The 24,838-nt window shown below is 45.7% G+C and overlaps 2 protein-coding genes across 3 annotated transcripts in view; both read left to right on the top strand.

Moving 5' to 3' along the window:
* npepps (aminopeptidase puromycin sensitive) overlaps window positions 1–18,128 on the top strand; it is a 41,332-nt gene extending 23,204 nt beyond the window's left edge. The window contains exons 10-23 of the mRNA XM_015954509.3: window positions 321–485; window positions 2,969–3,073; window positions 3,158–3,218; window positions 3,319–3,428; window positions 5,595–5,658; window positions 5,737–5,876; window positions 8,587–8,721; window positions 12,275–12,494; window positions 13,019–13,161; window positions 13,956–14,012; window positions 14,163–14,270; window positions 14,565–14,720; window positions 14,840–14,887; window positions 16,955–18,128. Coding sequence (XP_015809995.3) covers window positions 321–485; window positions 2,969–3,073; window positions 3,158–3,218; window positions 3,319–3,428; window positions 5,595–5,658; window positions 5,737–5,876; window positions 8,587–8,721; window positions 12,275–12,494; window positions 13,019–13,161; window positions 13,956–14,012; window positions 14,163–14,270; window positions 14,565–14,720; window positions 14,840–14,887; window positions 16,955–17,101 — 1,659 coding nt within the window. The 3' untranslated portion in view covers window positions 17,102–18,128. The remainder of the gene's footprint in view (window positions 1–320; window positions 486–2,968; window positions 3,074–3,157; window positions 3,219–3,318; window positions 3,429–5,594; window positions 5,659–5,736; window positions 5,877–8,586; window positions 8,722–12,274; window positions 12,495–13,018; window positions 13,162–13,955; window positions 14,013–14,162; window positions 14,271–14,564; window positions 14,721–14,839; window positions 14,888–16,954) is intronic.
* Window positions 18,129–22,247: 4,119 nt separating this feature from the next.
* On the top strand, window positions 22,248–24,505 carry c7h6orf120 (chromosome 7 C6orf120 homolog). Of its 2 annotated transcripts, none has more exons than XM_015954513.3 (2): window positions 22,248–22,354; window positions 23,127–24,505. In XM_015954513.3, exon 2 carries the CDS (start codon window positions 23,146–23,148, stop codon window positions 23,701–23,703), a length of 558 nt encoding a protein of 185 aa, XP_015809999.1. In that variant the 5' UTR covers window positions 22,248–22,354; window positions 23,127–23,145; the 3' UTR covers window positions 23,704–24,505. The 2 variants fall into 2 exon arrangements, with proteins under 2 accessions (XP_015809999.1, XP_054607851.1); XM_054751876.2 differs by lacking the exon at window positions 22,248–22,354 and adding an exon at window positions 22,377–22,573.
* Window positions 24,506–24,838: the final 333 nt, after the last annotated feature.

Raw genomic sequence — 24,838 nt, 5'->3', positions numbered from 1 at the left:
CTTTTGAGAGACGAAGACAAAAACAACTACGTTTCCTTTTTTATGCATTGTTTTTAGGATTTTATGACGCAAATATAAAGGACACAAAAATAGGAAAAGTCCGGAAGCAGGGTAATGTGAGATCCATGGAACTACAGCTGCTACCTATTGAAACTGGGAAACGGTCAACAGGACAGCCCTGGGAGTTCTAGTGTTCAGTTGTGGGCGTGCAGGCTGAGAGTCGGGCGATGGTATTTTTGTAGCTTTATTGTTTTAATGTTGGTTTCTTTTCCGGTTTTCTCTGTGAAATGTTACGAGGCTGTAAAGCTGTTTTTCCACAGGAATGGTGGACCCACCTGTGGCTCAACGAGGGGTTTGCATCTTGGATCGAGTATCTATGTGTTGACCACTGCTTCCCAGAATATGACATCTGGACTCAGTTTGTCTCAGCAGACTACACCCGTGCTCTGGACCTGGACGCTCTGGACAGTAGTCATCCCATAGAGGTGAGACGGACAGGATTTTCTTTCACAAACATAACAGGATGTGTTCATTAAGGCAGGGTTTCCCTACCGTTTTTGACTTGTGGACCCCCCCCCTGAGCCTTTTTCTCATACCCCTTAGTCGTTGATGATTCCCCAAAAGTAGAACGTACTGCTGATTATTCAGATCTCAACTCTGAACCACATCTCACTTCCTGTCTGACTCAGGTGACTTTTTTAACTTTAACAATCCTCATGCAGGCTCCAGAAGAAATGAACTCCATGTGTAAAGTTTCTGGAGCTCTGCTTCCCCACCACAGCTGGTGTAGACGCTCTGATGGGACTCAGTGATTTCTGATCTATGCAAAACTGGACCGTATTCATTCTGCACTCGGTGTGAACAAGGCTTCACGTGCAGCTGCAACCCTGCTCTGGTTTTCCATCAGTATTCAACCCTGCTCATAGCGCCCCCTGTTCTAAAGGTTTTCAGTGTTTCCCTGCTGCCACACAACTGACCTAAACGAACTGTTAACCGGCTTCTGCAGCACTTGCTGCCATCTTGAAAAGGCAATTCTGCAGCCGCCCTGCAGAGAAAACTTATTTTGGCCATTTGTATCTGCAATTTCTTTCTTTCGGTCACTACCTAAAGCTCGTGACCGTAGGAGAGGGTAGGAAAGCTCTCTTCACCACGACAGATTGGTGCAACGCCCGCATCACTGCAGACGCAGCGCCAATCTGCCTCTTGTGTTGATTTGTAATTATCTTCTTTTTCTTAACACAGTGAAGTAATTAGATGTTGCTTTACCTTCGGCTAACATGTTTTGGCCAGAACTGCCGCCTTCGTCAGAGCCGCCAGCTGTTTGTGGTGTCACTTCCGTTCATGTGTGGGCAGCAGAGGACGATGCTGCCCGCATCCTTCATGCTGAAAAAGAATAAGAAACAAGAAGATAATTGCCAATCCGTCTGTTGATCTCACGCTCCAGTTTCCCCTCACTCGTGAACAAGACCCCGAGATACTTCAACTCCTCCACTTGGGGCAGGACTTAATCGCTGACCCGGAGAAGGCATTCTACCCTTTTCCGACTCAAGACCGTGGTCTTGTATTCAGAGGAGCTGATTCTCATCCCAGCTGCTTCACACTCTGATGCGAACCGCTCCAGCGAAAGCTGGTGGTCCCCGTCTGATGAAGACAACAGGACCACATCATCTGCTAAAAGCTGAGACCTGATCCTCAGGCCACCAAAACGGATCCCCTCCACACCTTGGCTGCACCTAGAAATCCTGTCATACAGAGACCTAACGGCCCGTATCAAAGGCCTGGTACCCCATACTCCCCGAGTACCCCTCGTTGTCCTCCACATTTGACCCATCCCTGTGGGGAGTGGGGAGCTGCGGCTGTGGCCGCGCTCAGAGACTATTTGGTGGTTTAACCCCCCAATCCAACCCCTTAAAGCTGTCATGCAGGGAGGAATTGGGTCCAATTTTTAGTCCTTGGTGTGACCCGACCGGGATTTGAACCCTGATCTCCTAGTCCCAGTGTGGAAGACATGTCGTTGGGATTGAGGAGGTCTTCAGTAGTAAGTACTCCGCCCACCGATCCACAACATCCTGACTCAAGGGCAGCAGCACATGTCCTCACTGTAAGCAGTGTTGGTAGTTACCTTCTGGGTAATGAGAAATAAACTTTTCCGCGTATCACTTGTGTTGCGCTGGCAGACCACGAGGGGCGCGTACCCCTGATTGGGAATCACTGCATTGAGGTGTTTAGAGCTGAAGCACCGTTGAGCCTGACTGGGCTGCTGTGTGTGTGTGTGTGGGGGGGGGGGAAAGCTGATCCCACTGACATATTTAGCTTGAGAGAGGTCAATAATAATAACAACAGTAATAACTAGGACTGCAAGCAGTTATCAGCGGCGGTTTCCAAGCCAACCAGGTAAAGTCTCCCACCCGGCTCCATCCCTGCCCTCGTCATTCCTCACGTGGCCCCGCCCCTCCCACACATTCTGAGTTAAACGCTCAGGAAAACTTTTCCATGTGTAAATCTTTCATTAAGCAAATAGGTATGGCTAACATCTCAGATAAATATGTAAGTTTGCCCCCTCACATCTACTAATGTGCCACCAACAGGACGTTAATATCACCAACCATTCCCACTGGATTAAGGTGTGTCCATATAAATGGTCCATCCTGTAGTTAGGCAGAAATGGGCGTGGCTAATACGACATATTTGCAAAATCAAGTTTTTGAGTGTGAGACTTCTGGTTTGGGAGTTATTAGCCAAACCGCATGGACCTTTGCATTAGTGCCTTCCAGGTGTTTCTGGGTATGAATTTTGAAATCTGAGTGGCGGTAGGGACTTTCTATCTGGCTGCCATGTTTGATTTTTCCTGATTTTTCTCTTTAGTGGAGCCCTTCGGGCTTGGAACCCTGATAATAGATCTTGCATGTTGATGATGTGACTCCCAACAGCAGTTGCACTAACACTGGCCTGATGTTACCTGCTTCAGGTGGATGTTGGCCATCCATCAGAAGTAGATGAAATCTTTGACGCCATCTCCTACAGCAAAGGAGCATCTGTGATCCGGATGCTGCACAACTACATAGGAGATGAGGTCAGTGGTCCAGCAGGCAGCGAGCATTTCTTCCATGTTCAGATGTGGGTCTGTCTGTTTTCACCTCCTGTTGTGTCTGTGCAGGATTTTAGGAAAGGAATGAATGCTTACCTTTTAAAGTTCCAACATAAAAATGCATCAACAGGTAGATCATTCACAACACATTGTTGAAGCCGATGAGCAGATTAGTTTTCACCTGGTCATCCAGATTATGGGCCTTTCTCCTAAATCTGCTGTTTTTACAGAGGACCTGTGGAGCTGTCTGGAGCAGGCCAGTGGGAAGCCCATCGCTGCAGTCATGGGCTCCTGGACCAAGCAGATGGGTTTCCCTATAATAGCAGTGGACGAGGAGCAGGTGAGCTCTCAGTTTGAACCCAGAACACGGGCTGTCGGTCTGTGCCACGCTGAAAGGTACAACCAAACAGAGCAGGCTCATCTAGAACTAAGGGTGCCGTAACCAGTAACCAGTGCAGGTGCACTTTGCCTGAATGATAGAAACTATCATCTGACAGTCGTATGTAGAGATGCACTAATTGTAAGTGGCCTGTATTTGGATAGCACCGCCTTGGCGATCTACAACCCCCTAAGGCGCTTCACAACACAGTCAGTCATTCACCCATTCCCATGGGGATGAGCTACAATGTAGCCACAGCTGCCCTGGGGCGCACTACAGAGGCGAGGCTGCCGAGCACTGGCGCCACCGGTCCCTCCGACCACCACCGGCGGGCAAGGTGGGTTAAGTGTCTTGCCCAAGGACACAACAGCAGCATTCTCTAGAGCTACTGCTGCCAGCATCAGGTTAGGGGCAGCAGTTCATTATTTCTACTCGGAAGATGAAGTTTCTGAGTATGGAATTAACTGGAATAAACCGGGGGAAACAATAGTCAGAGTCGCGCCGGTAATATTAACTATTCGTTTATTTATGTACTTTGTCTTTAACTAAAGCATTTTGGGCTGATTGTTGCTCTTTATGACCCAAGCTCTAACTTTATTTTTTATTTTCGAGCAAACAAGTCAGAAAATTCACAGAATTTGAGAAGTTCCTTAATGTAAAAATAATGAAGTGTTTTGCACTCTGGAAATTAATTTGAGGTACATCTTTGCTTCCTATCTCAGCCTGGTTCTTCCCCCGGTAGATTAATAATTCACCTTTTATGAAAACCACTCCAACAGATTTTCCTCATGCTATCAAAAAAAAATCTATACATATATATATATATATATGTATATGTATATGTATATGTATATGTATAGATATATATATAGATTATATAGATATATATATATATATATGATATAGATAGACAGATAGATATAGATATATGTATAGATGATATAGATATATATATATATGATATAGATAGACAGATATATATAGATATATGTATAGATGATATAGATATAGATATATAGATATAGATATATGTATAGATGATATAGATATATAGATATAGATATATGTATAGATGATATAGATATAGATATATAGATATAGATATATGTATAGATGATATAGATATAGATATATAGATATAGATATATGTATAGATGATATAGATATAGATATATAGATATAGATATATGTATAGATGATATAGATATATAGATATAGATATATGTATAGATGATATAGATATAGATATATAGATATAGATATATGTATAGATGATATAGATATAGATATATAGATATAGATATATGTATAGATAGATAAAGATATATGTATAGATGATATAGATATATAGATATAGATATATAGATATAGATATATGTATAGATGATATAGATATATAGATATATGTATAGATGATTAGATATATAAATATAGATATAGATATATGTATAGATGATATAGATATATATGTATAGATGATTAGATATATAAATATAGATATAGATATATATGTATAGATGATTAGATATATAAATATAGATATAGATATATAGATATAGATATATGTATAGATGATATAGATATATGTATAGATGATATAGATGATATAGATATAGCTATATAGATATAGATATATGTATAGATAGATAAAGATATATGTATAGATGATATAGATATATAGATATAGATATATAGATATAGATATATGTATAGATGATATAGATATATAGATATATGTATAGATGATTAGATATATAAATATAGATATAGATATATGTATAGATGATTAGATATATAAATATAGATATAGATATATAGATATAGATATAGATGTATAGATATAGATATATGTATAGATGATATAGATATATAGATATATGTATAGATGATTAGATATATAAATATAGATATAGATATATGTATAGATGATATAGATATATATGTATAGATGATTAGATATATAAATATAGATATAGATATATAGATATATGTATAGATGATATAGATATATAGATGTATGATATAGATATATAGATATAGATATATGTATAGATAGATATAAAAACGGGCTTTCCCAACACTGTCATCCCTAGTTGTGAGTTTCTGTCTTCATGAACATGTTTACAGCAAGGTGATGATCGTGTCCTGAAGATATCTCAGAAGAAATTCTGTGCCAGTGGACTCCATGATGGTGAGTTCATGTCAGTGAGCTCTCCGATGATTCACACTTCCTTAGATTTGGCTGTGAAAAGCTGTTCATGTGTAACAGGTGAGGATTGTCCGAGCTGGATGGTCCCCATTAGCATTTGTACTAGCAACGATCCCACATGCACCAAGCTGAAGTTGCTGCTGGAAAAGCCCGAGACCTCGGTAACTGTGAGAGGCGTCGGTCCGGACCAGTGGATCAAGGTCGGGTCTCACTCTTGTTCTCTGGTTTTGTTGATAATGGGTGCAGAAACTACATCAAGCACCTCCACACAAAGTGTTTTCCCATGAAGTCTTCAGCAGAAGAAGCTGAGCAAAACATTTAGAGCAGTCCTAGGTAGGACTTGATGATAGATGTAGAAAAAGTGAGCATGTTGTTTATGTAGTACTCATCACAGACAGAGAATCACAAAAACAACTAAACAAATCCTAATGATCCTAAAACAGAAATAAATTACAATCAGAAAAACAAAGTAAAATATGAAACCAATGAAAGATAACAAATTCTAATTAAAGTGTCGGTGTTTCATGTGCGCTTCAGTTGACCAGCAGCGATAACTGGGAGCGTTTATACTGGTTTACATGTCAGTTAGAAAGCTGAATTACTAAATGAAGTTTGTTCCACTCCGGTACAGCAGGTGGCGAAGTGCCTGTTTGTGTCGGTTCTCTCAGGTTAGCTGATGGCAACACGAATGCTGGTGGGAGTAAAGCAGGTGGAGTTGAAGCAGGATATGCACAATGACCAAAGAATGGACAAGAATGCTGCAGCACAGCTTATTGACCCTTTGCACCGACGTCACCTAATCATGTGGGTCGACCATGCTGGACGGCAAAAGCGTGTAAACAGTGAGCGACACGATTACTAAACAAAGGGAAAAGCAGAGCCTGAAGTTGTTTTTGCGATCAAAACAAAAACAAAACTGCTCCAGTGGTCCTTCAACTAGTTCATGCCCAGTTCAGTTATCAGAAGAGGTAGCGCATCTAGCGGGGGCTCATAGAGAGCGCTATGCTAACTAGCTTACCAACGTTAGCTTACGGTCTCTCTGCAGCTGTTCACCGATGTAAACGTGTAGCTGACTTTGCCTAAATTCACCCCTCTGGATTTATAACTTTATGTTATAAACAGCGTTTCACTTCACACCAAAGCTGATTGTTAGAAAGTCCAGATCCCTGCCGGCTTCTGTTGCTGGTGGTGTTACCGGGTCCAGCTGCTGCTCTCACACCGGAATGAGAAGCTCTATGAACGCCGACGCTCATATACATAAATAAATAACGTAATTTTAACACACGTAATCATCCATCGGAGCTTTAATATTGTTAATAATTATCTCGCTTTACACTACAGTGGACGGCGCACAGCCTCCGTGGTGAAATACCCGTCCATCAGGATTTATCCCTGTCTCTGTCTTCCTCGTGAAATAAATGAACGTTAATCTTACCCGCTAAAACCATGTTCGCTGCTAATCCGAGGCCTGCTAGTCCGCTTGATTGATCGCTGCAGTTCATCTCCGTCCTCAGTCTCCATCAAAGTTATTATAAAAACAAAACGAGTTGAGTTCACGTCCTTGTCTCTCAGTGCAGCCGACCACGCAGCAAGCTAAAACCATTTTACTGTCAAATCAACTCAATAAAAGCCATAAAAGGCTACAAACTGGCTTGTTTTGACTAGCTTCACTGGAGTTTCTACGGGTGTAAACAGTCTTTTTGCCATCCATCATGGCGAAGGGGACAGTCACATGAGCGGCGTCACGTGCGAAGGGTCAATAGGGAGCCTAAGCCACGCCCATCTACTTCCGCATCACAGGTACCCGGAAGAACGAGAAAATTAATGCAAGTCAAAGGGGCTAAAAACGCTTTTCTAATTCCACTTGTGATGTTCCATGGATTTCACATATGAGGTCCATGAGTTTTATAAACACATTTTGATACCAAGAACGTGCTTATTTTCAAATGGGGGGAAACACTATCTTAGGTGTTGTGTGAAAATAAGTCCAGGACTACAAATGCGCTTCACCAAAGTGACGTCATCGAACCAGACACGGAGGAAACTGAGGGAAAATGGCCGTAAGTTTAGCAAACTTCCCACAGAACGAAAGAACCGCCATGAATCTGGTCATGTGGAGAGAAGCAGCTACGCTAGGGGGAGGAGCTTATGTGGTGATGTCACATATGTGACGTGCTGATTTCTAGTTTGTAGTCATGCTAATTATGAACTTTTACAAGCTGATAAATCTTAAAGTGCGTGACTGGCGTGGTCGAAACACCCATCATCACTTTTCATTTAAACTGCAGTACAACGCGTGTGCTGCAGGACGTAAGGCACAGCGGGCTAGAAAATCGCGTTGCTAGCCCCGTTCAGGGACCCATGAGCCGACTGGAAGGGGAGGAGACTTAGGCTCCCTATTTGGTACTTTACTGTGTGGTGATGACATCATCAGTAAACCGCTTCTGTGATCTTGTCACTGGTGGAAGAGCCCAGCTGGTCAGGGCTTGGCTAAGATGGCTACAGACGTTAGCCGAAACCAGTCAGCAGAAAGGCTCTTATGTACTCTGTATAGCGAAGAAGCCGTCCCTGGCAGACTTGGGCCTTCATTCAGCAACAAGGTCAATGAGGTTTGAGTTCTGCTGCTGCACGTCGACCTTGCTGTTGATCATCGGCAGCTTGAGCTGTGTCGTCTCTGACAGGTTTTCATGTAGAAATTAGAAACGTTGCAATGGCCGCTGAGAAATGTTTGTTCTGGGTTCACGTGCCATACGTGTAGACGCACCATCCTAAATGATCGTGTGCATTTCTTCATCGATTCGTTGTTGCAGCCCTACCCGGACTCAGTTTTCATTAGTTTGAGTCCTGCTTTCCCTTAACCCAAATGAAGTGCAGAAGGATGTGAATGGCCGAGTGTGTTTTTGTGTACAGGTGAACCCGGGCACTGTGGGCTTCTATCGTATCCAGTACAGCTCGTCTATGCTGAAGAACGTTCTGCCAGGAATCCGAGACCTCAGTCTGCAGCCTGTGGACCGGCTGGGCCTGCAGAATGACCTCTTCTCCCTTGTAAGACTCACTAATGTGAATACACTCATCAAGCAGGGGTTAGGGGTGGTCTGCTTACGCATCTGTGATTTAAGCTGCTACACGCATGGGGGGGGGTATCATATCGTTCAGGATGATTCCAGCACATCTTTCTTTCCTGGGGGAGCAAAAAACATCACAGCAAGCTAATTAGATGAAGTCATGGTTGAGAATACAAATTCAGGCTCTGTGGTTGGATTGTTGTCACTCAGCTGTGTATCAGATTAATGTTAAAAGGTAAGAAAAGGGCTCGGTCCTTTTTTCCTTGGTTGCAGCTACGGACTCGATGGCGCAGGGCGCCTCTGTTCTGATGTTGATCAAGTTTAATAGTGTTTAGGGATGACCCAGAAGGAAAATTGTTGACTGAAACCGAAACACGAAGAAATGATTGTCGATAGTTAGAACCGCAGCATTTATGGCTGCGATGTGCATCGCCTCACTAAAACCGAGGCATTGCATTAAATCAATTACAAACCATGATGTATGTATGTATGTAGCACTGACATGCACAATATACATGAATGTTTGACTTGGCCCCACTCGTGTGCATTAAATAATAGTAATAAATAAGTTATAAATGTGCAGGTTTATGACTAAAAGGCCTTCTGAGACTTTAAAATGAACCCTTTAAAGAGTATAATGCAGGTCAGAGACTCCCATGAACCGATGTTTAGAGAAACATGATAGAAACTCGTTTTAAACATTTTTTTTTACACAAACATGACTTATTTAGGCTTTTAGAGTCATTTTTGTGAGAGTTATGGTTTTTTCCAAACCAAGTGGCGTCAGCTGAGGGAGTCCTGTTAGCTTAATCCAGAGAAAAACATGGACTCTACTGCGGCTCTGACACAGAGGAACCTTTACATGTTCATAATTCTACTTCTGCTGGACCAGAACCATAAAGTTATGAGTTTGCTGCTCGCCCCAGAGAGCAGAGACCAACCAGAGGGAGAAACCATCGGCTAAAACAGAGAGATAGAGGAGGAGAAGCAGCGGGGGGGGGGGGGGGGGGGGGGGCAGCTTGTGAGTTAACAGTTGTAAAGGGTTAATTTACATCTATTTAATGAACCATAAGACACGAGATTCCGTAGTAAATATGAAATCAATCTTATGGATCTTTGGGTACTTTTAACCAGAAGATTGGAACTTTTTATTGCAGGGATTATGTAACACTTCGTATTCACTCAGAGACAAGAGAAGAGAGAGTCACCTTTAAAATGTTTAAGAAGATTTATTTCTAAACAATTTTAAACAAGACTAACTCTAAACTCTAAGTGAATGGATCTGGTGTGAATGAGACGTGAGCTGATTGGTGTATGTGTGAGTGATGTTGTCATCAGAACTCTCGTATCCGGAGAAGCAAGTCTGAATGATGTTGTGATGTTTTGCTCTTAAGCTATGATCGGAGTTTCATAAACACATGAGACGCCATGTTGTCGCTCCACACACACCCTTCAGGATGAGACCTCCGTACAGATCCAGAATGCCAGGTCCTCAGACCCCCCTTTCGGTACCGGAGCCGATGAAACAGCGTCAGCAGTACGACAGACTAGTCTTTGGATTGTCTCCAGGTAAAAAGTGACAGTTGGTTGACGGCGTCAGATGGACACAGAGGGTCAGTGAGTTCAGCTTTTATTCTGAAAGGAACCGTTGCTTGGCTGGTAAAATGCAACAGATTTTATCCAGCTTGTTGGTTCTTTGCTTAAAAAGGAAGTCCGGGTGGCCGGTCCGTTACTTCTCTTAGCATGCGGTGAACTGAACTAAGATGGCGTGGGGACTGGTTTTATTAATCTGGATGTTTTTATTTCTGGTCGAATCAAAGTTGGACAGATTTATAAACACCACAGAGACTATGCCACGCTTCAGAAAGGAAGGTTCTGATTGGATGAGTCAAAGCATTGTGTCATGTGTTTACATGACGTGTGATCAGGATGTCTAGTGCAGCTAGATTAAAGTCATATTACTTATTAAACCTTACTAATCATAACATTGTCATTTCACAGATCGGTTCACATTTTATTATTGACTAACACTTTGTTTGATTAGCTTTATTAGAAATAGATTTCTTTGATTTATTAAAAGGAAAGAGTCCTTCGTCTTCATTCTTCTCTTGGGCTGGAAAGGAAGCAGTTTAGAAGCAAATGCATGAGACCTTGAGGCAGTCTCATGCAGATAAGTTCTTGCTGAGGGGAGGGGGGAAATGACTTTTAGGTGGAAAACAGTCATTTCATTCTGTTACACAATGCTAGCTTAAACTCGTGTGCTAGCATCACAATATTGTACAGATTACTATCATGTACCAGACAGTTAAAGTAGCATCGGTCAGTTAATATAATATTAATACTAATGAGCGTCTGCCAGCGGTCTCATACTCGCTAATATCCGTTCACCCTAACCTAGTTTAGAGAGAGGGAGAGAGACGCCAGTCCTCCAGTTCTGGAGCTCATGCGGGCTTCTGTGAGCTGGACCCGACCCAGACACCAGTGAGCCAGTCCAGCTGGTATTTTTAAAAGCTGCACATGATCCTCTCCTGGTGGTCCAGGCAGTGGTTCTGATCCAGTTCTGACCCAGAAACCAGCTGGCCCGCTCATCTGACCATCTCATCTGCTGGTCGGTTCTGACCTGGTTCTGATGGTGATTTGAGCTCCAGAAATCCACATTTAACTTTTAAACCCCTCCACGGGTCTCCGGAGCCCAGCGCGGACCTCCCTGACCCGGTACCGACTGATGTGGGCTACAGAAGTCCGTCTTTTGCTGCACAAAACGCCCTCAGGCACGGAGATAGAGGTGTTGTTCCTCTGATCTGGAAACCCGTGGACTCGATGTCCAGACAGGCTGGAGTCGGTACAGCCTTCACACACTCTAGTTTACCAACATGAACACAACCCAACACTAGTAAACACACACTGACTGGATCACATGACCTCTAGCCTACAACTAGCCACTCTCCACACCGAGCTGAGGAAGCCTAGCTTCTAACTCCCTTTGGTTACGTCAGAGGTTCACATTTAGAAACAAGAGAAAGGAACTTTTTACTAGAAAACTGCTGTTATGTGTTTTACAACCAAATATCCACAAAAGCATTTCTAATAGTATTTTTGGACAACATTTTATGAGCCATTAAGCACCAAAGTCCCAACACTGCATTAATGAGCCACAGCTGCAAATATAATCCCTCATGAAGTTCTAGCTTTACACCAGAAGATGGTGGAGACGTGGACCTTCAGTCTGAGCAACACTTCTGGGTGTTTCTGTTGAAATGTTCAGAGTTTAGAGAGTTTGAAGGCGTTACTAAAAGGGGAAAACATTACTTTAGACATCAGTAAGAATGAACGGTTTTCATGAAGCAGAGACTTTAAAACCTCCACGAGTCTGTCGGAGAACCCAGGACCTCATATCCTCTTCAGCAAGCCCCTATAGAGACATTTGATCAGGCACCCTAACCCCAACCCTAACCTGTTCAGGTTCACGCTGAGCAGAAGGAAGGAGCACACGTGGTAAAGCCTAAGATGGTAACACTGGTGTTGGTTTTCAGTCTCGTGCAGGAATGATGAGCACAGTGGAGGTGCTGAAGCTGATGGAGGCGTTTGTTAATGAGCCCAACTACACTGTGTGGAGTGACCTCAGCTGCAATCTGGGAGTGCTGTCTTCTCTGCTGTCTCACACGGACTTCCACGAGGAGATCCAGGAGTTCATTCGGGACCTCTTCACCCCCGTCGGTCAAAAGCTTGGCTGGGACAGCAAACCAGGGGAGGGTGAGTGGGACCACGGGCATCCCGGTCACAGGGACTACATTAGAGCTTTGTGTGTGTGTGTGCGCGTGCGTGTTCCCACCAACATTTAAAGCATGCATGTGGTGATTTTATAGCAGGTTTATGGTCGATACAAACGTGTTCTTTGCTCTAAGTATCTGGGATTTATACTTCATTCTGGGCCTGGGCGTATATCGCAGTAAAAGTGGAAATGTTTGTTTTCCACTTCAGGTCCTCCTGAAGGTGTGTCCCTGGGCCCTTGAGCAAGGCCACCCATGCCCCCTTAGGCAGCATGATCCCTCCTGTCCTTTCTGAAGTCCAGCAGTTCTCTTGTTTTGGTTGCACAGAGGGCCGATTGTTGGGGCGGCAACGTTCCCCCGAGGCCTCGGTTCCTCCTGTAGGCTGAACTGTGTGACTGACTCTGCTGTATTAAAACGGTGGACTTGATCACCTGATTCATGTGTGTTTGTGAATTGCTGGTCACCTTAAAGACATCTTTGTTTTTCTGTCGTGTGAACTCCATCCAGGTCATCTGGATGCCCTTTTGAGAGGTCTGGTTCTGGGGAAATTGGGCAAAGCGGGACACAAACCCACTCTGGAGGAGGCTCGGCGGAGGTTCAAGGAGCACGTGGAAGGCAGGCAGATCCTGCCCGCAGACCTCAGGAGCCCGGTACGTGATCCATGTCTGCAAGCCTTCCTGATCACCAGCATGTCAAATATTTCCACGTTTCTTAAAGACGGGGATCACCGAAAAACCATTTTAATGATTATTGTGATAGTCCCTCTGAGTCTCCTACACTCATGCCCTGCATTAGCGTCTGACTGAGACACTCTGGGATTAGAAAAGCCGGACAGATCTGCGTCACACAACGCTTCGGCTAGTAGGAGCTAACCCTGGAAATGCTTCCAGCCATGGAGCTCGTTGATGGGGGGTTGAATCACGACACTTGTCCCACCTTGACGATTACGTTGTGTTATTGTAAACATTTTTGCTCTGGGTACGGTTAGCCCGTTTAAAAATGTGTCCTGCACGGTGAGACGTTGGATCGTTTACCCGACCAGAGCTCGAGCGGGCTCATCTGCAATAGCAGCCTGTGGTTAATGCAAGGTGATGCATAGCTACACTGTTTAAGCTAACCGGTGCCAACTTCGTTACCCTAAGGTAGTGCGAAGGCCAATGACTTAAGCATGCGGAGAATGGTAAGCACTGCTCGCCTATACCTTAGTGCCTTTGAAACGTGTAAGTCAGACAGCAGTTTATCCGCTGCTACCTTCCTGTAACACCTGCAGACCCCTGGCGTAGAGGGTTGTTCCCTGGGTCGTGGCCCTACTACGGAGCACTAGTACACAAACACACACAGAAGCATCATTTGACAGACTAGACTGGAATCCGTGTGTCAGAAGGAAAACACCAAAAGGGGAGCAAGAGCCACCATGCTAACTGTTTCTTGTTGCGTTAACCAGGTGTATCTGACTGTTCTAAAGCACGGAGACGGCGCCATGCTGGACGCCATGTTGAAGGTAAAACTAGAGCACAAATAAGGGCTGATGAGTCACAAGGTGATTGTGTAACTACGCTTGAAACCCTCTAGTCTCAGACTGCTGGTCTGTCTGGGGAGTCGGCCGCTGCTCCATCATCCGCTGTGATTGTTGTTTTCTGTCTTCTTTCAGCTCCACAAGCAAGCAGACATGCAGGAGGAGAAGAATCGTATCGAGCGTGTTCTCGGCGCCATACCTGCTCCCGAGCTCATTCAGAAAGTCCTCTGCTTTGCCCTCTCGGTACGCTCACAGGTTGTCTCATGCTAGCGTAGATGTTCAGGTTCCAGCTGGGATGGTCGTGGTTGCGGATCACCAGGCTGCTGGTCATCACACCACCGCTTCTGATTCAATCACTAAACCACATTACCTTTAGATCATGATTATTACTTTTAGGGGTGTACATAGTTACCCGGGTAATCGCCGTTAATGTCGTAACCGGGTAAAATAGCTTTGGCTTTACCTGCAGAAACAAGCAGAAACTCTTTGTGTGAATACCGACTCTGAACTTGTCTCTCTGGACGTTGTTCCTGACAGGAAGACGTCCGTCCCCAGGACACGGTGTCTGTGATAGGAGGAGTGGCAGGAAGTAGTAAACAAGGCCGGAAGGCTGCATGGAAGTTTGTCAAGGACAACTGGGAGGAACTTTACAACCGCTACCAAGGAGGCTTCCTCATATCACGGCTCATCAAGGTTGGAACCGTTCTCCTGTAAATGATGACATCACTGTCTTCAGTTGGACAGCGGCACAAGACATGTCCTTGCGGTGTCCTGCGGCTTTCCTGGTCACATGTTGTTTATCTTGTTTGCAGCTCACAGTCGATGGATTTGCGGTTGATAAAATGGCTGCTGAAGTTAAGGTGAGACACGACTTTTTGCTTTGTCTCTTGTGTCAGCGTTAAAAACAGAAAGGACTCGGGTCACGGTTTCGTAGATGAAGTTCAGATGAAACCCGAGGTCAGAAGAGGCAGAGCTAGGGGTGCGGGCTGTTCAGAAGGGAGGGCAAGGTTCCTCTCTTTGTGTTTTTCTTGGTAGAGTCTCAGATCTGCTCCATCCAGATTTGCTGGTCATTGTTTATTATTTAGGGTTTTTACTTCCTCTTTAAGAAAAAAGGTTCTAAGATGTGACGTGATGGAGAAGTGCCCTCCTTCAGCCAGAGCAGAGGCACATCAGTTCTGTAGATTAGCTTCGTGTCTTTCCCAGTTGTCTCTGAAACCTTGGCCAGTGGACCTGGATCCCTCAGAGTCCTGTCTGGTGTGATCCAGATGTTAAAGCCGGTTCTTCACTGGGCTCCTTGGACCCTCTGACTCGGTCTGGCCCGCGCCTTAGCAGCAGGTTTCCATCCGCCTGGGAATGGACATGAAGTGGTTATTTATAAAGTGCTGTCGCTTTATGAGCAGCCTGCTCAAATCCTCACCCACACTGAGGGAATTCCTGGAAATGGAAGCCCCTCGGGAATGTTTCAGGGTTATAGAAACTTCCTCTGTTGTGTGTGTTCTTGGTAAATACTGAGGACCATTATGAGGTTTTAACCAACAGAGTGAGGTCATGTTTGTGGTTTTAGAGGTATGAGTTAAGGTTAGGAATACAGGTCCTTCTCAAGAAATTAGCTTATTGTGATAAAGTTAATTGTCTGTAATGTACTGATAAACATCAGACTTTCATATATATTAGATTCATTACACACAACTGAAGTAGTTCAAGCCTTTTATTGTTTCTAATATTGATGATGTTGGCGTACAGCTCATGAAAACCCAAAACTCCTATCTCAATAAATTAGCATATCATGAAAAGGTTCTCTAAACGAGCTATTAACCTAATCATCTGAACCAACTAATTAACTCTAAACACCTGCAAAAGATTCCTGAGGCTTTTAAAAACTCCCAGCCTGGTTCCTTACTCAAAACCGCAATCATGGGTAAGACTGCCGACCTGACTGCTGTCCAGAAGGCCATCATTGACACCCTCAAGCAAGAGGGTAAGACACAGAAAGACATTTCTGAACGAACAGGCTGTTCCCAGAGTGCTGTATCAAGGCACCTCAGTGGGAAGTGTGTGGGAAGGAACAAGTGTGGCAGAAAACGCTGCACAGCCAGAAGAGGTGACCGGACCCTGAGGAAGATTGAGGAGAAGGACCGATTCCAGACCTTGGGGGACCTGCGGAAGCAGTGGACTGAGTCTGGAGTAGAAACATCCAGAGCCACCGTGTACAGGCGTGTGCAGGAAATGGGCTACAGGTGCCGCATTCCCCAGGCCAAGCCACTTTTGACCCAGAAACAGCGGCAGAAGCGCCTGACCTGGACTACAGAGAAGCAGCACTGGACTGTTGCTCAGTGGTCCAAAGTACTTTTTTCAGATGAAAGCAAATTCTGCACGTCATTCAGAAATCAAGGTGCCAGAGTCTGGAGGAAGACTGGGCAGAGGGAAATGCCAACATGCCTGAAGTCCAGTGTCAAGTACCCACAGTCAGTGATGGTCTGGGGCGCCATGCCAGCTGCTGGTGTTGGTCCACTGTGTTTTATCAAGGGCAGGGTCCATGCAGCTAGCTATCAGGAGATGTTGGAGCACTTCATGCTTCCATCTGCTGAAAAGCTTTATGGAGATGAAGATTTCATTTTTCAGAACGACCTGGCACCTGCTCACAGTGCCAACACCACTGCTAAATGGTTTACGGACCATGGTATGACCTGAACCCCGTAGAGAACCTGTGGGATATTGTGAAGAGAAAGTTCCTGTGGTGAGTGGTCATCCGCCACCAACTCCTAATCTGTGGAACGCGCTCCTGGATGTTCACCCGGCTTCGACACTTGTGCGTGCTCTGCTGCCCCTTCTTTGTCTTTGGCCAGCTGTGGTTACATGTTCTTCACATATAAATGTGGTGTGTTTTCTCTGTGAGAGCTTGACCAGCTGTTCCTGTGTGTGTGCAGAGTTTCTTCGAGAGCCACCCCGCGCCGGCTGCAGAGCGCACCGTGCAGCAGTGCTGTGAGAACATCCTCCTCAACGCTGCCTGGCTCAAGCGAGACGCAGACGACATCCATCAGTACTTCCTGCTCCGCAAGGCTCCGCCCGTCTGAGCCGCGCGTCCCGCTGCCTACTCAAGCCCCTCCCCCTTCCCTCCAGCTTGAACCTCTCAGCATCATAGCTGCCCCCCTCCCCGCCCCCCATCCCAACCAATCAGAGGGAGAGACGAGGACAATCCTTACCGGCTACATTAATCAACACCAAAACTAAAGTCAAGTCCTGAACAGAAGTGTGGGAGGATGAGTAGCCTCCATGTTTTATCCCCATCCTGTCTACAACAGGTCTGCAAACGCGTCTGCTCAGCTGGTGCTGTTAACCTGCAGCCCCCCGACAGGGTGGGGGTAACACCGCCCCGTCAGGACTGCTGTTAACATGCGGCGAGCAGCACTAGCATGGTACTACAATGTGAACTGTTTAATGCAAGCCTTTTTGCCAGTTTTATTTTCAACAGCGTAACGGAGGAGTTTAAAGGAAGTGATTGTGTTCCTCTGTGCACCTCCAGCTGCAGCCTGACCCTTCATCAGCTGGGGTGGGTGGTTTAGGTGCTCGGGGAGTCCGGCGTAGCGAAGACGGGGAGAGGAGCCCGGCTCGGCCTCGGAGCGGTTCGGCTTGATCTGCAGGAAATAGGAAAGAAACGGGTGACTTGACTAAGGTCCGACGTGATAGGATAAACAGACTTGTTGAACCAGAGCTTGATGATTGGTTTAGCTTTCTGAACTCACCTCCCACCCTGGCTTGTGTGTTTCCTTACAAACAGCTGGTGTGTTAAAGTCCAACTGTTCCAACTGAGCAGGTCTACATGCCTGGAGACAAGCTAGCCCAAACATAGGAGCGAGTATGATGTCATCAGCACTTGAACAGACGAGGAGCAGGAGTGATGAGAGGAGCAGGTAGAGATGATCAGAGGAAAAGCTTTCAAAGGTCTAGAGAACGTTGAGGCAGCTGTGAGTTTTCTGAGACACCAAGTGTTTAGTCCCTGAAAGGAGTTTAGATGAATGTGGGATTTCTGTGGTTTTACGTCATCAAAGTGTTGCCACGGCAATTGTAAATACAATCTAATAAAGACTTGATGATACAGCATTTGTCCCTGCAGGCCTTTTCTCAGGTGTGCCTCTCACTGTGAGGTTTGGTGTGGTCTGTGACTGGTTACATGGTGGGATGAACCAGCGTGACCTTTATCACCAGGTGTCATCACGAATCTGCTGATGCGGTGAAAGACAAATAACCGAAGAGGGGGAAAGGGTTACGTGTGTAGCCCCACAGCCTGGTGCCCTGCTTCTACAGGTGAAACTGGAAAAATTAGAAGCTGGTAGAAAAATGAAAGTAATCTCTGAAACAGGCTCACTCCACGCAAATCCAGAGGTTTCAGCCTTTATCTGTTATAACTGATTGTGGCTTACAGCTGTTGACAACCCGACAGTCCGTCTTGGACAGAATGTTGTGAGAAGGTGTCACACTGATCAGCTGATGAATCCAGAACCGCTGCAGAGGGCTCCTGAGCCTTTAGATGGTATCTCAGTCTGAGCTGGAATAGAAAGGAAACGTGTCCCATGAGGCGCTTCACCAGAACAAGAATTTTAAAAAAATCATAAAATGAAAAAGATAAATGTGAGGAAAGGAAGAGAGAAAATGAATAAAGGAAATCAGTAGGTCCCAGGAAAGGAGGAATAAGGAGAGGGAGGTGATGACGGTCCCACCAAAGCCTGAACAGGTGAGTTTAAAGGAGACCACTGAGTCCACTGATCTCAGGCTCAGGGGGAGAGAGTTCCAGAGTCTGGGGGCGACAGCAGCAGATGATCTGTCACCTTTGACCTTTAGCCTGGTGCTGCACAACCAGTAGGCTTTGGTCCTAACCTGGCAATCATCAGCATACAGATGGAATGACACGTCATGCTTGCAAAATAGGTCACCCATATAGGGAGAAAAATGGTGGGGCTAAAATCGATCCCTGGGGCACTCCCCAAGGCAGCTCAGCCAGGTCGGAGCAACAGTCCCCCAACTTCACACAGAAACTCCTCCCTGTCAAGTAGGATCTTATCCACTTGAGTGCCTGGCCAGTAATACCCACACGCTCGGGCGCGCAGATAGGGTGGGGGACGGGGGGGATCTGTCTCCCCCAGATTCAGATCGACCCCGATCCGTCCCCCAGAAAGAAAACAAAATCAGTGGTTAAGCGCTTGAAGCTCCTTTTTCCAATTGCAACGAATGCAGCATGACGTAAACAAACACAGACTCCAGAGGCGCCAAAGTGGTTGCTGCTGCAGGATGAAGCGAAAAAGGCAACGATTACTGCGTATTTAAAAAAGCCCAACAGTGTAAGTAGGCGGGACCGATCTGTCTGTTTATAGCATAGCATAGCATAGTTTATTTATATAGCACATTTAAAATGCAGCATGGGAGCTGCCCAAAGTGCTGCACAGGCTAAAACAAAACACACCCATTACAAGGAGCTAAAACTAAGGATAAAATCTCAATTAAAAGCAGAGAAAACATGAATAATAAGAACACATTAAAACAATGACACAATAAAACACTAAAACGAGTCACTGTCTAAAAGCCAAGTGTAAAAGTGGGTCTTTAAACGAGATTTAAAAACCGCCAGAGATGGAGCCTGCCGAACTCCAATGGGCAATGAGTTCCATAGCTTTGGGGCAGCATGGACAAATGCTCGTTCACCCCGCGATTTGAGCCTCATCCGCGGCGTGTGCAGCAGCAATAGGTCAGCCGACCTCAACGAGCGGGTGGGCACATATGGAGTGAGAAGGGCAGAGAGGTAGGAAGGTGCCAGGTCACTGAGCGCTTTAAAAACAAAAGTCAGTAACTTAAACTGCACTCTGAAAATGACAGGGAGCCAGTGAAGATGTTCCAGGACAGGGGTAATGTGGCTACGTCGGTGTGTACCCGTCAAGAACCTGGCAGCAGCATTCTGAACAACCTGCAGCCGATTCAGGGCAGAGTCCGGAACACCAACGAGGAGGGCGTTTGCATAGTCCAGGCGAGAGGTAATGAATGCATGAATGACTGACTCCAAATGCCTCCGTTTCAGGATTCGTCTGAGGTGAGTAAGGCGGCGAAGCTGATAAAAACACGACCTCACTACAGAGTTTATCTGTGGGGCCATTGTGAGTCCAGCATCCAGCTTGACCCCGAGACTCGTCACACACTGTTTGGGGTTAAGGGTTAAAAGGTCACAAACAGGGTGAGAGCCATGGTGGTTGCGGGGGTCAAAAACAATAAACTCAGACTTCTTTTCATTCAGTTTTAAGAAGTTGGATGCCAGCCAGCCCTTCACGTCATCCATACATGCAGCCAATTTCGAGCCCGCATTTTTCTCGTCCATTTCCACGTATAGCTGACAGTCATCTGCGTAGATGTGGTAGCTCAGGCCATGCTGATTCAGGATATTGCCCAGAGGCAGAAGGTAGATTGAAAACAGCAATGGCCCAAGAACGGAACCTTGCGGCACCCCCCAAGGCAGTGGAAGACTGGAGGATGCACAGTCACCAATCTGTACAGAGATGGTACGGTTTGATAGGTAGGAGCGGAACCATTTAAGCGCCACCCCCGTCACCCCAACCCAAGACCCAAGCCGATTCAGTAAAATTTGGTGATCGACCGTATCAAAAGCCGCTGAAAGGTCCAGCTGGAGCAGCAGTACCCTAGACCCAGCATGTTGGTTCTAGTTTCAGTACGTTGTTGTCAGTGTTGGGACTTACTCGTTATAAGGGCCAAAGCCTCATTGATGACTTTAACAAGTCTCATCTACAAATATGATCCCTCATGAAGTTACTACTTTACACCAGAAGATGGTGGAGATGTGGAACCTTCAGGCTGAGCAAAGTTTGGGAGTTTTTAGAGTTTGAAAAACGCCTCCCGCCGAGAGGCTCCCAGTCGGGGAGAAGAGGAGATGCGTGCAGCATGAAGAGCGCAAATATTAGATAAAACATATAATTGCTGGCAGGTCTGGTCTTTGTTGACTGATCACTTTATCTGGTAATGACTGACTCTGATGAAGAAATTCACTCATCCAGCTGGGACGATTGACGCTGCTGCAGCATCAGACAGCTGGTGCTGCACGAGAGGTGTGTGGGGTTTACAAGCTCCAAACGTTGGGTTTGATGTTGGTTTAACCTTCTCTGGGACATGATGGACGTAGAAATGATGGTAAACACCGCTAACATGACAGACGTAGCGACAATGTAAAAAAAAAAAAAGCCGTAAAAAGAGGCAGATGCCGATGCGTTATATGTGGAAGTCAAGTGTGCCACATAATCATAAAAAAGTAAAATATAAAATTTAAAAAGAGATTTATATATTTATATATAAATTTAAACTTTCCAAATGCATGAGGTTTTGGTTAGTAATTGATTGGGAGAATAACAAATGACTGAATTAAATAGTGGGGTGCCTCTGTCAGTGCGCCCCAGGGCAGCTGTGGCTACATCGTAACTCATCCCCATCAGTGTGTGAATGTGTGTGTGAATGGATGAGTGATACACTGTAGTGTAAAGCGCTTTGGAGTCCTTACTCTGAGAGGCCCTATACAAGTGCGGATCATTTATCATTTATAGTGTTGATCAGGCAGAGCTTTGTTGCCTGCGTTCCACTGCATAATGGCTTCAAACATGTATGTAAAAGTGTAAGTTTTTACGCAAACTATTGGATGAAATTACACAAACTGACTGAGCTCTAGTTAAGGCGCTTGCAATAGTTTGTGTGTGTGTGTGGGGGGGGTACATTGGAACTTTGCCCCCCCCCCCCCCCCCCCAGTTTGAAAATCCTATCTGCGCCCCTGCACATGCTACTCCAGTCGGTTAGGTTAGGTAGTAAAGAATGATCAATGGTATCAAAGGCTGATGTCAAGTCCAAGAGCGGTCAGGTCCAGCAGGACCAGAACAGAACAGTCCAATGCATCACTGGGGGTCAGGAGGTCATTAGAGACCCTAAGAAGAGCCGTTTCAGTAGAATGAGCTCTACGAAAACCTGACTGGAAGCTATCATAGATGTTATGTTTTGACCAGTTTACATGGATTTTTTCACCAGATTCTCATTTTCCCAGTTTCATCTGTATAAATTAAAATGTGTGTTATTATTTCTAGAGAATAAATGTGGGAATAATTTAATACGAGGTGCTTTTAGCTACAAAAGCAAGACATATAAACAAAAGCTTCTTCCGGGTCGCGCCCGTTCAGAGGTGTTGTTCTCCTGCCGGCCTGCAGGTGGCGGTGGAGCACGGCGACGCCGCTGAGACCACGGCGAAGGAGGAAGCTGCTTCTACAGGATGGCTGCTAGGAAGCGACAGCTGTGTGAGTAGAGTCAGCTCTGTGAAGAAAAGTCAATAAAACATGTGCTAACCCAGAAACAGCTACCTTAAACGGAGTGGTTTATCCGCCCTATCTTTGTCCGGTTTGAGTGTTTGTAGCTGGAAGCTAACAGAACGTGTCCCGCTAGCTTCGCGTTTAGCTGATTAGCTCTGCTCCTCCCCGGATGCGGCCGAGCCAGAGTTCACGGGAGCAGCCATAAGTGTGTGTTGCTATTAATATCCCACCTTTGCGTTATGTAAATAGAATCGGCTGTTCGCTAAACTCTGAACCCGAGCTCGGTTCCTGCTCGGGTAACGTAGCGATCTGGTTACCGGTTCGAGCTGAAGGTCCCACCTAAGAGCCTTTTGAGTGGAGCCCAGGCCAAGCAGCAGCTAGTGCTTCCAAAGTAAAGAAACGAGTAGAAAAGAGCTTTAGTGAAGTTTACACCATCTCAACAGGATCCGGAACTACTCTGCGACTTAAAGCAGGTTGAGGCGCAAACGCCGGAAGGCTGATTATGGAGCTCAGCCGGGGCAGCTGTCCTCGGCCCTGCCAGACTCACCTGCGGGGTTCACCAACCGTACACCTGTTTTACACCTCCTCAAAGATTAGAATGTGATGTGCTCTAATTTCCCTCTGGGATTAATAAAGTATCTTTGAATGAATTTACTTTTACCAGGTGAAACCCCTTCTGTGCTCGTGTCAGCTGCTGTTGGTGTGTCAGGAACTCACTGTTTGATGTAATCTCAGCTTTTTCTGCTCCGTGTGGTCTCAGGCTGTTGGACGCCCTCGCCATGATGCTAGGCAGCAGCGCGCTGGTCGTGGTCCTCTTGCTGTCGCAGGCCAGAAGCTTCCTGAGCCCCCCAGAGGACGACAGCATTCCTGATGGGTGGGTGTTGCTCCATGTGGTCCAGGGCCACATCGGGGCGGGAAACTACAGCTACCTGCGCCTCAACCACGACGGGAGAATCATCCTGCACATGCAGAGCCTCAAGGGTGATGCGGACCTATACGTGTCGGATAAAACCCTCCATCCCAGCTTCGACACCTACAAGCTGCAGTCGGCCACCTGTGGCCACGATGTGGTGGTGGTTCCAGGGGAATTTGCTCGGCCCGTGGGCATCGGTATTTACGGGCACCCGTCCCACCAGGAGAGTGAATTTGAAATGCGAGTGTTTTATGATCAGACTGTACCCCAGGACCCATTTGAAAAGGGCTCATACTCGTCCGAACGCGAGCGTGGAGAAAGAAAAGCTGCTCGGGCAGCAGAGGATGACTTTCAGGAAGAGGAGTCCATCTTCTGGACTATTTTGATTGGACTTTTAAAGATAATACTTGAAATATTGTTTTGAAAGTAATTTACTTGGCGTTGTGATGCGGAGGTGATTCCTACATTAAAATGGACTCGGTGTGTGGATAGCAGCAGGGAGAGTTGAGGAACACAACAGCTGGTTTTAAAGTGGAAAAGGATCACGGTGCTGAGCTCGAGGTCTCTGATGTCCTCCAGAGAACAAAATGATCAGATGTAGGAGCAGAGGACCTTTTCACATCACCTGTCTTACCTTGAGGAACCTGACTGGGTTTGGTTGTTCATGCCCAGCAGACTGGGGCGCCTCCTTTGTGGTTAGAGCGGTCTGCTGCTGACTCGTCAGTCTGCCTCTGGCTAGCTCAAAGATGGACTCCAGCTCTGCACATCAAAGCCAGATGACTAGCCACGCCCCCTTTAGGTGGTGACCATGCAGGGAAAGGCCAAATATTACCACTCTGCTCTTAAAACACTTTAAATCTTCTTGTCAAACAAACTTTAATCAGTTTCCTTTTCAGGTTCAGCTTTGATTTAGTTGGTTTTATTTCTGGCTTCAGCTGTTTAACGAGAGAATGTGTTGAGACCTCTCTGCCCTTTTGGTTGTTCCTTTAAACGGTTTATTCAAACGAGGACGTGTGAATGCAGCTGTTCCAACAGCTCCAGGATCTGACCCACACGGGCTTTGGGATCAGACTTAAACTCCTCGTGAATGTGGGGTTTTTTTTTTTTTTTTTTTGAAGCGACAGATTCAACCGCTGAGCAGAAACAACAGTGCCTTGAGACAACTGGAGCAGGTTCTTTTTTAGACGATTCAGCCAGCTTTCAGAATAAAACTTTTGCATATTTCATCTTTGTGAATTTTTATTTCAGACTAATTTAAAGCATTTGGTGTGGAAGGATCCACTCATGACAAACATCCCGTTTCAGCTGAAAATTTAGACAATAATTCTGAAACGGCCTCGCTCCTCCCCCGAAGCTGGAGTCTGGTCTGAAACCGGTCCGCTCAGGTAGACTAGTGGTCAGTGTGCTCAGGCAGAAGCCTTTCCCACATTTAATTTCACCAAAACAGTTTAGTTTTCGGTTATAAATTCAGACTAACTCTTATTTCAGGTAAATGACACCTCTGTAGTATGCTGTCGTGTACGTTTGTCCACCGTTGCTCTAGAAGGTCTAAACCACCA

This window comes from Nothobranchius furzeri, chromosome 7 (genome assembly GCF_043380555.1).
Source record: "Nothobranchius furzeri strain GRZ-AD chromosome 7, NfurGRZ-RIMD1, whole genome shotgun sequence".
Lineage (NCBI taxonomy): Eukaryota > Metazoa > Chordata > Actinopteri > Cyprinodontiformes > Nothobranchiidae > Nothobranchius > Nothobranchius furzeri.
This window is presented reverse-complemented; position numbering and strand designations above follow the sequence as displayed.

Bases quoted from the DNA above. Each gene is read 5' to 3' on its own strand.
- c7h6orf120 (XM_015954513.3), top strand. From the start codon at position 23,146: ATGATGCTAGGCAGCAGCGCGCTGGTCGTGGTCCTCTTGCTGTCGCAG.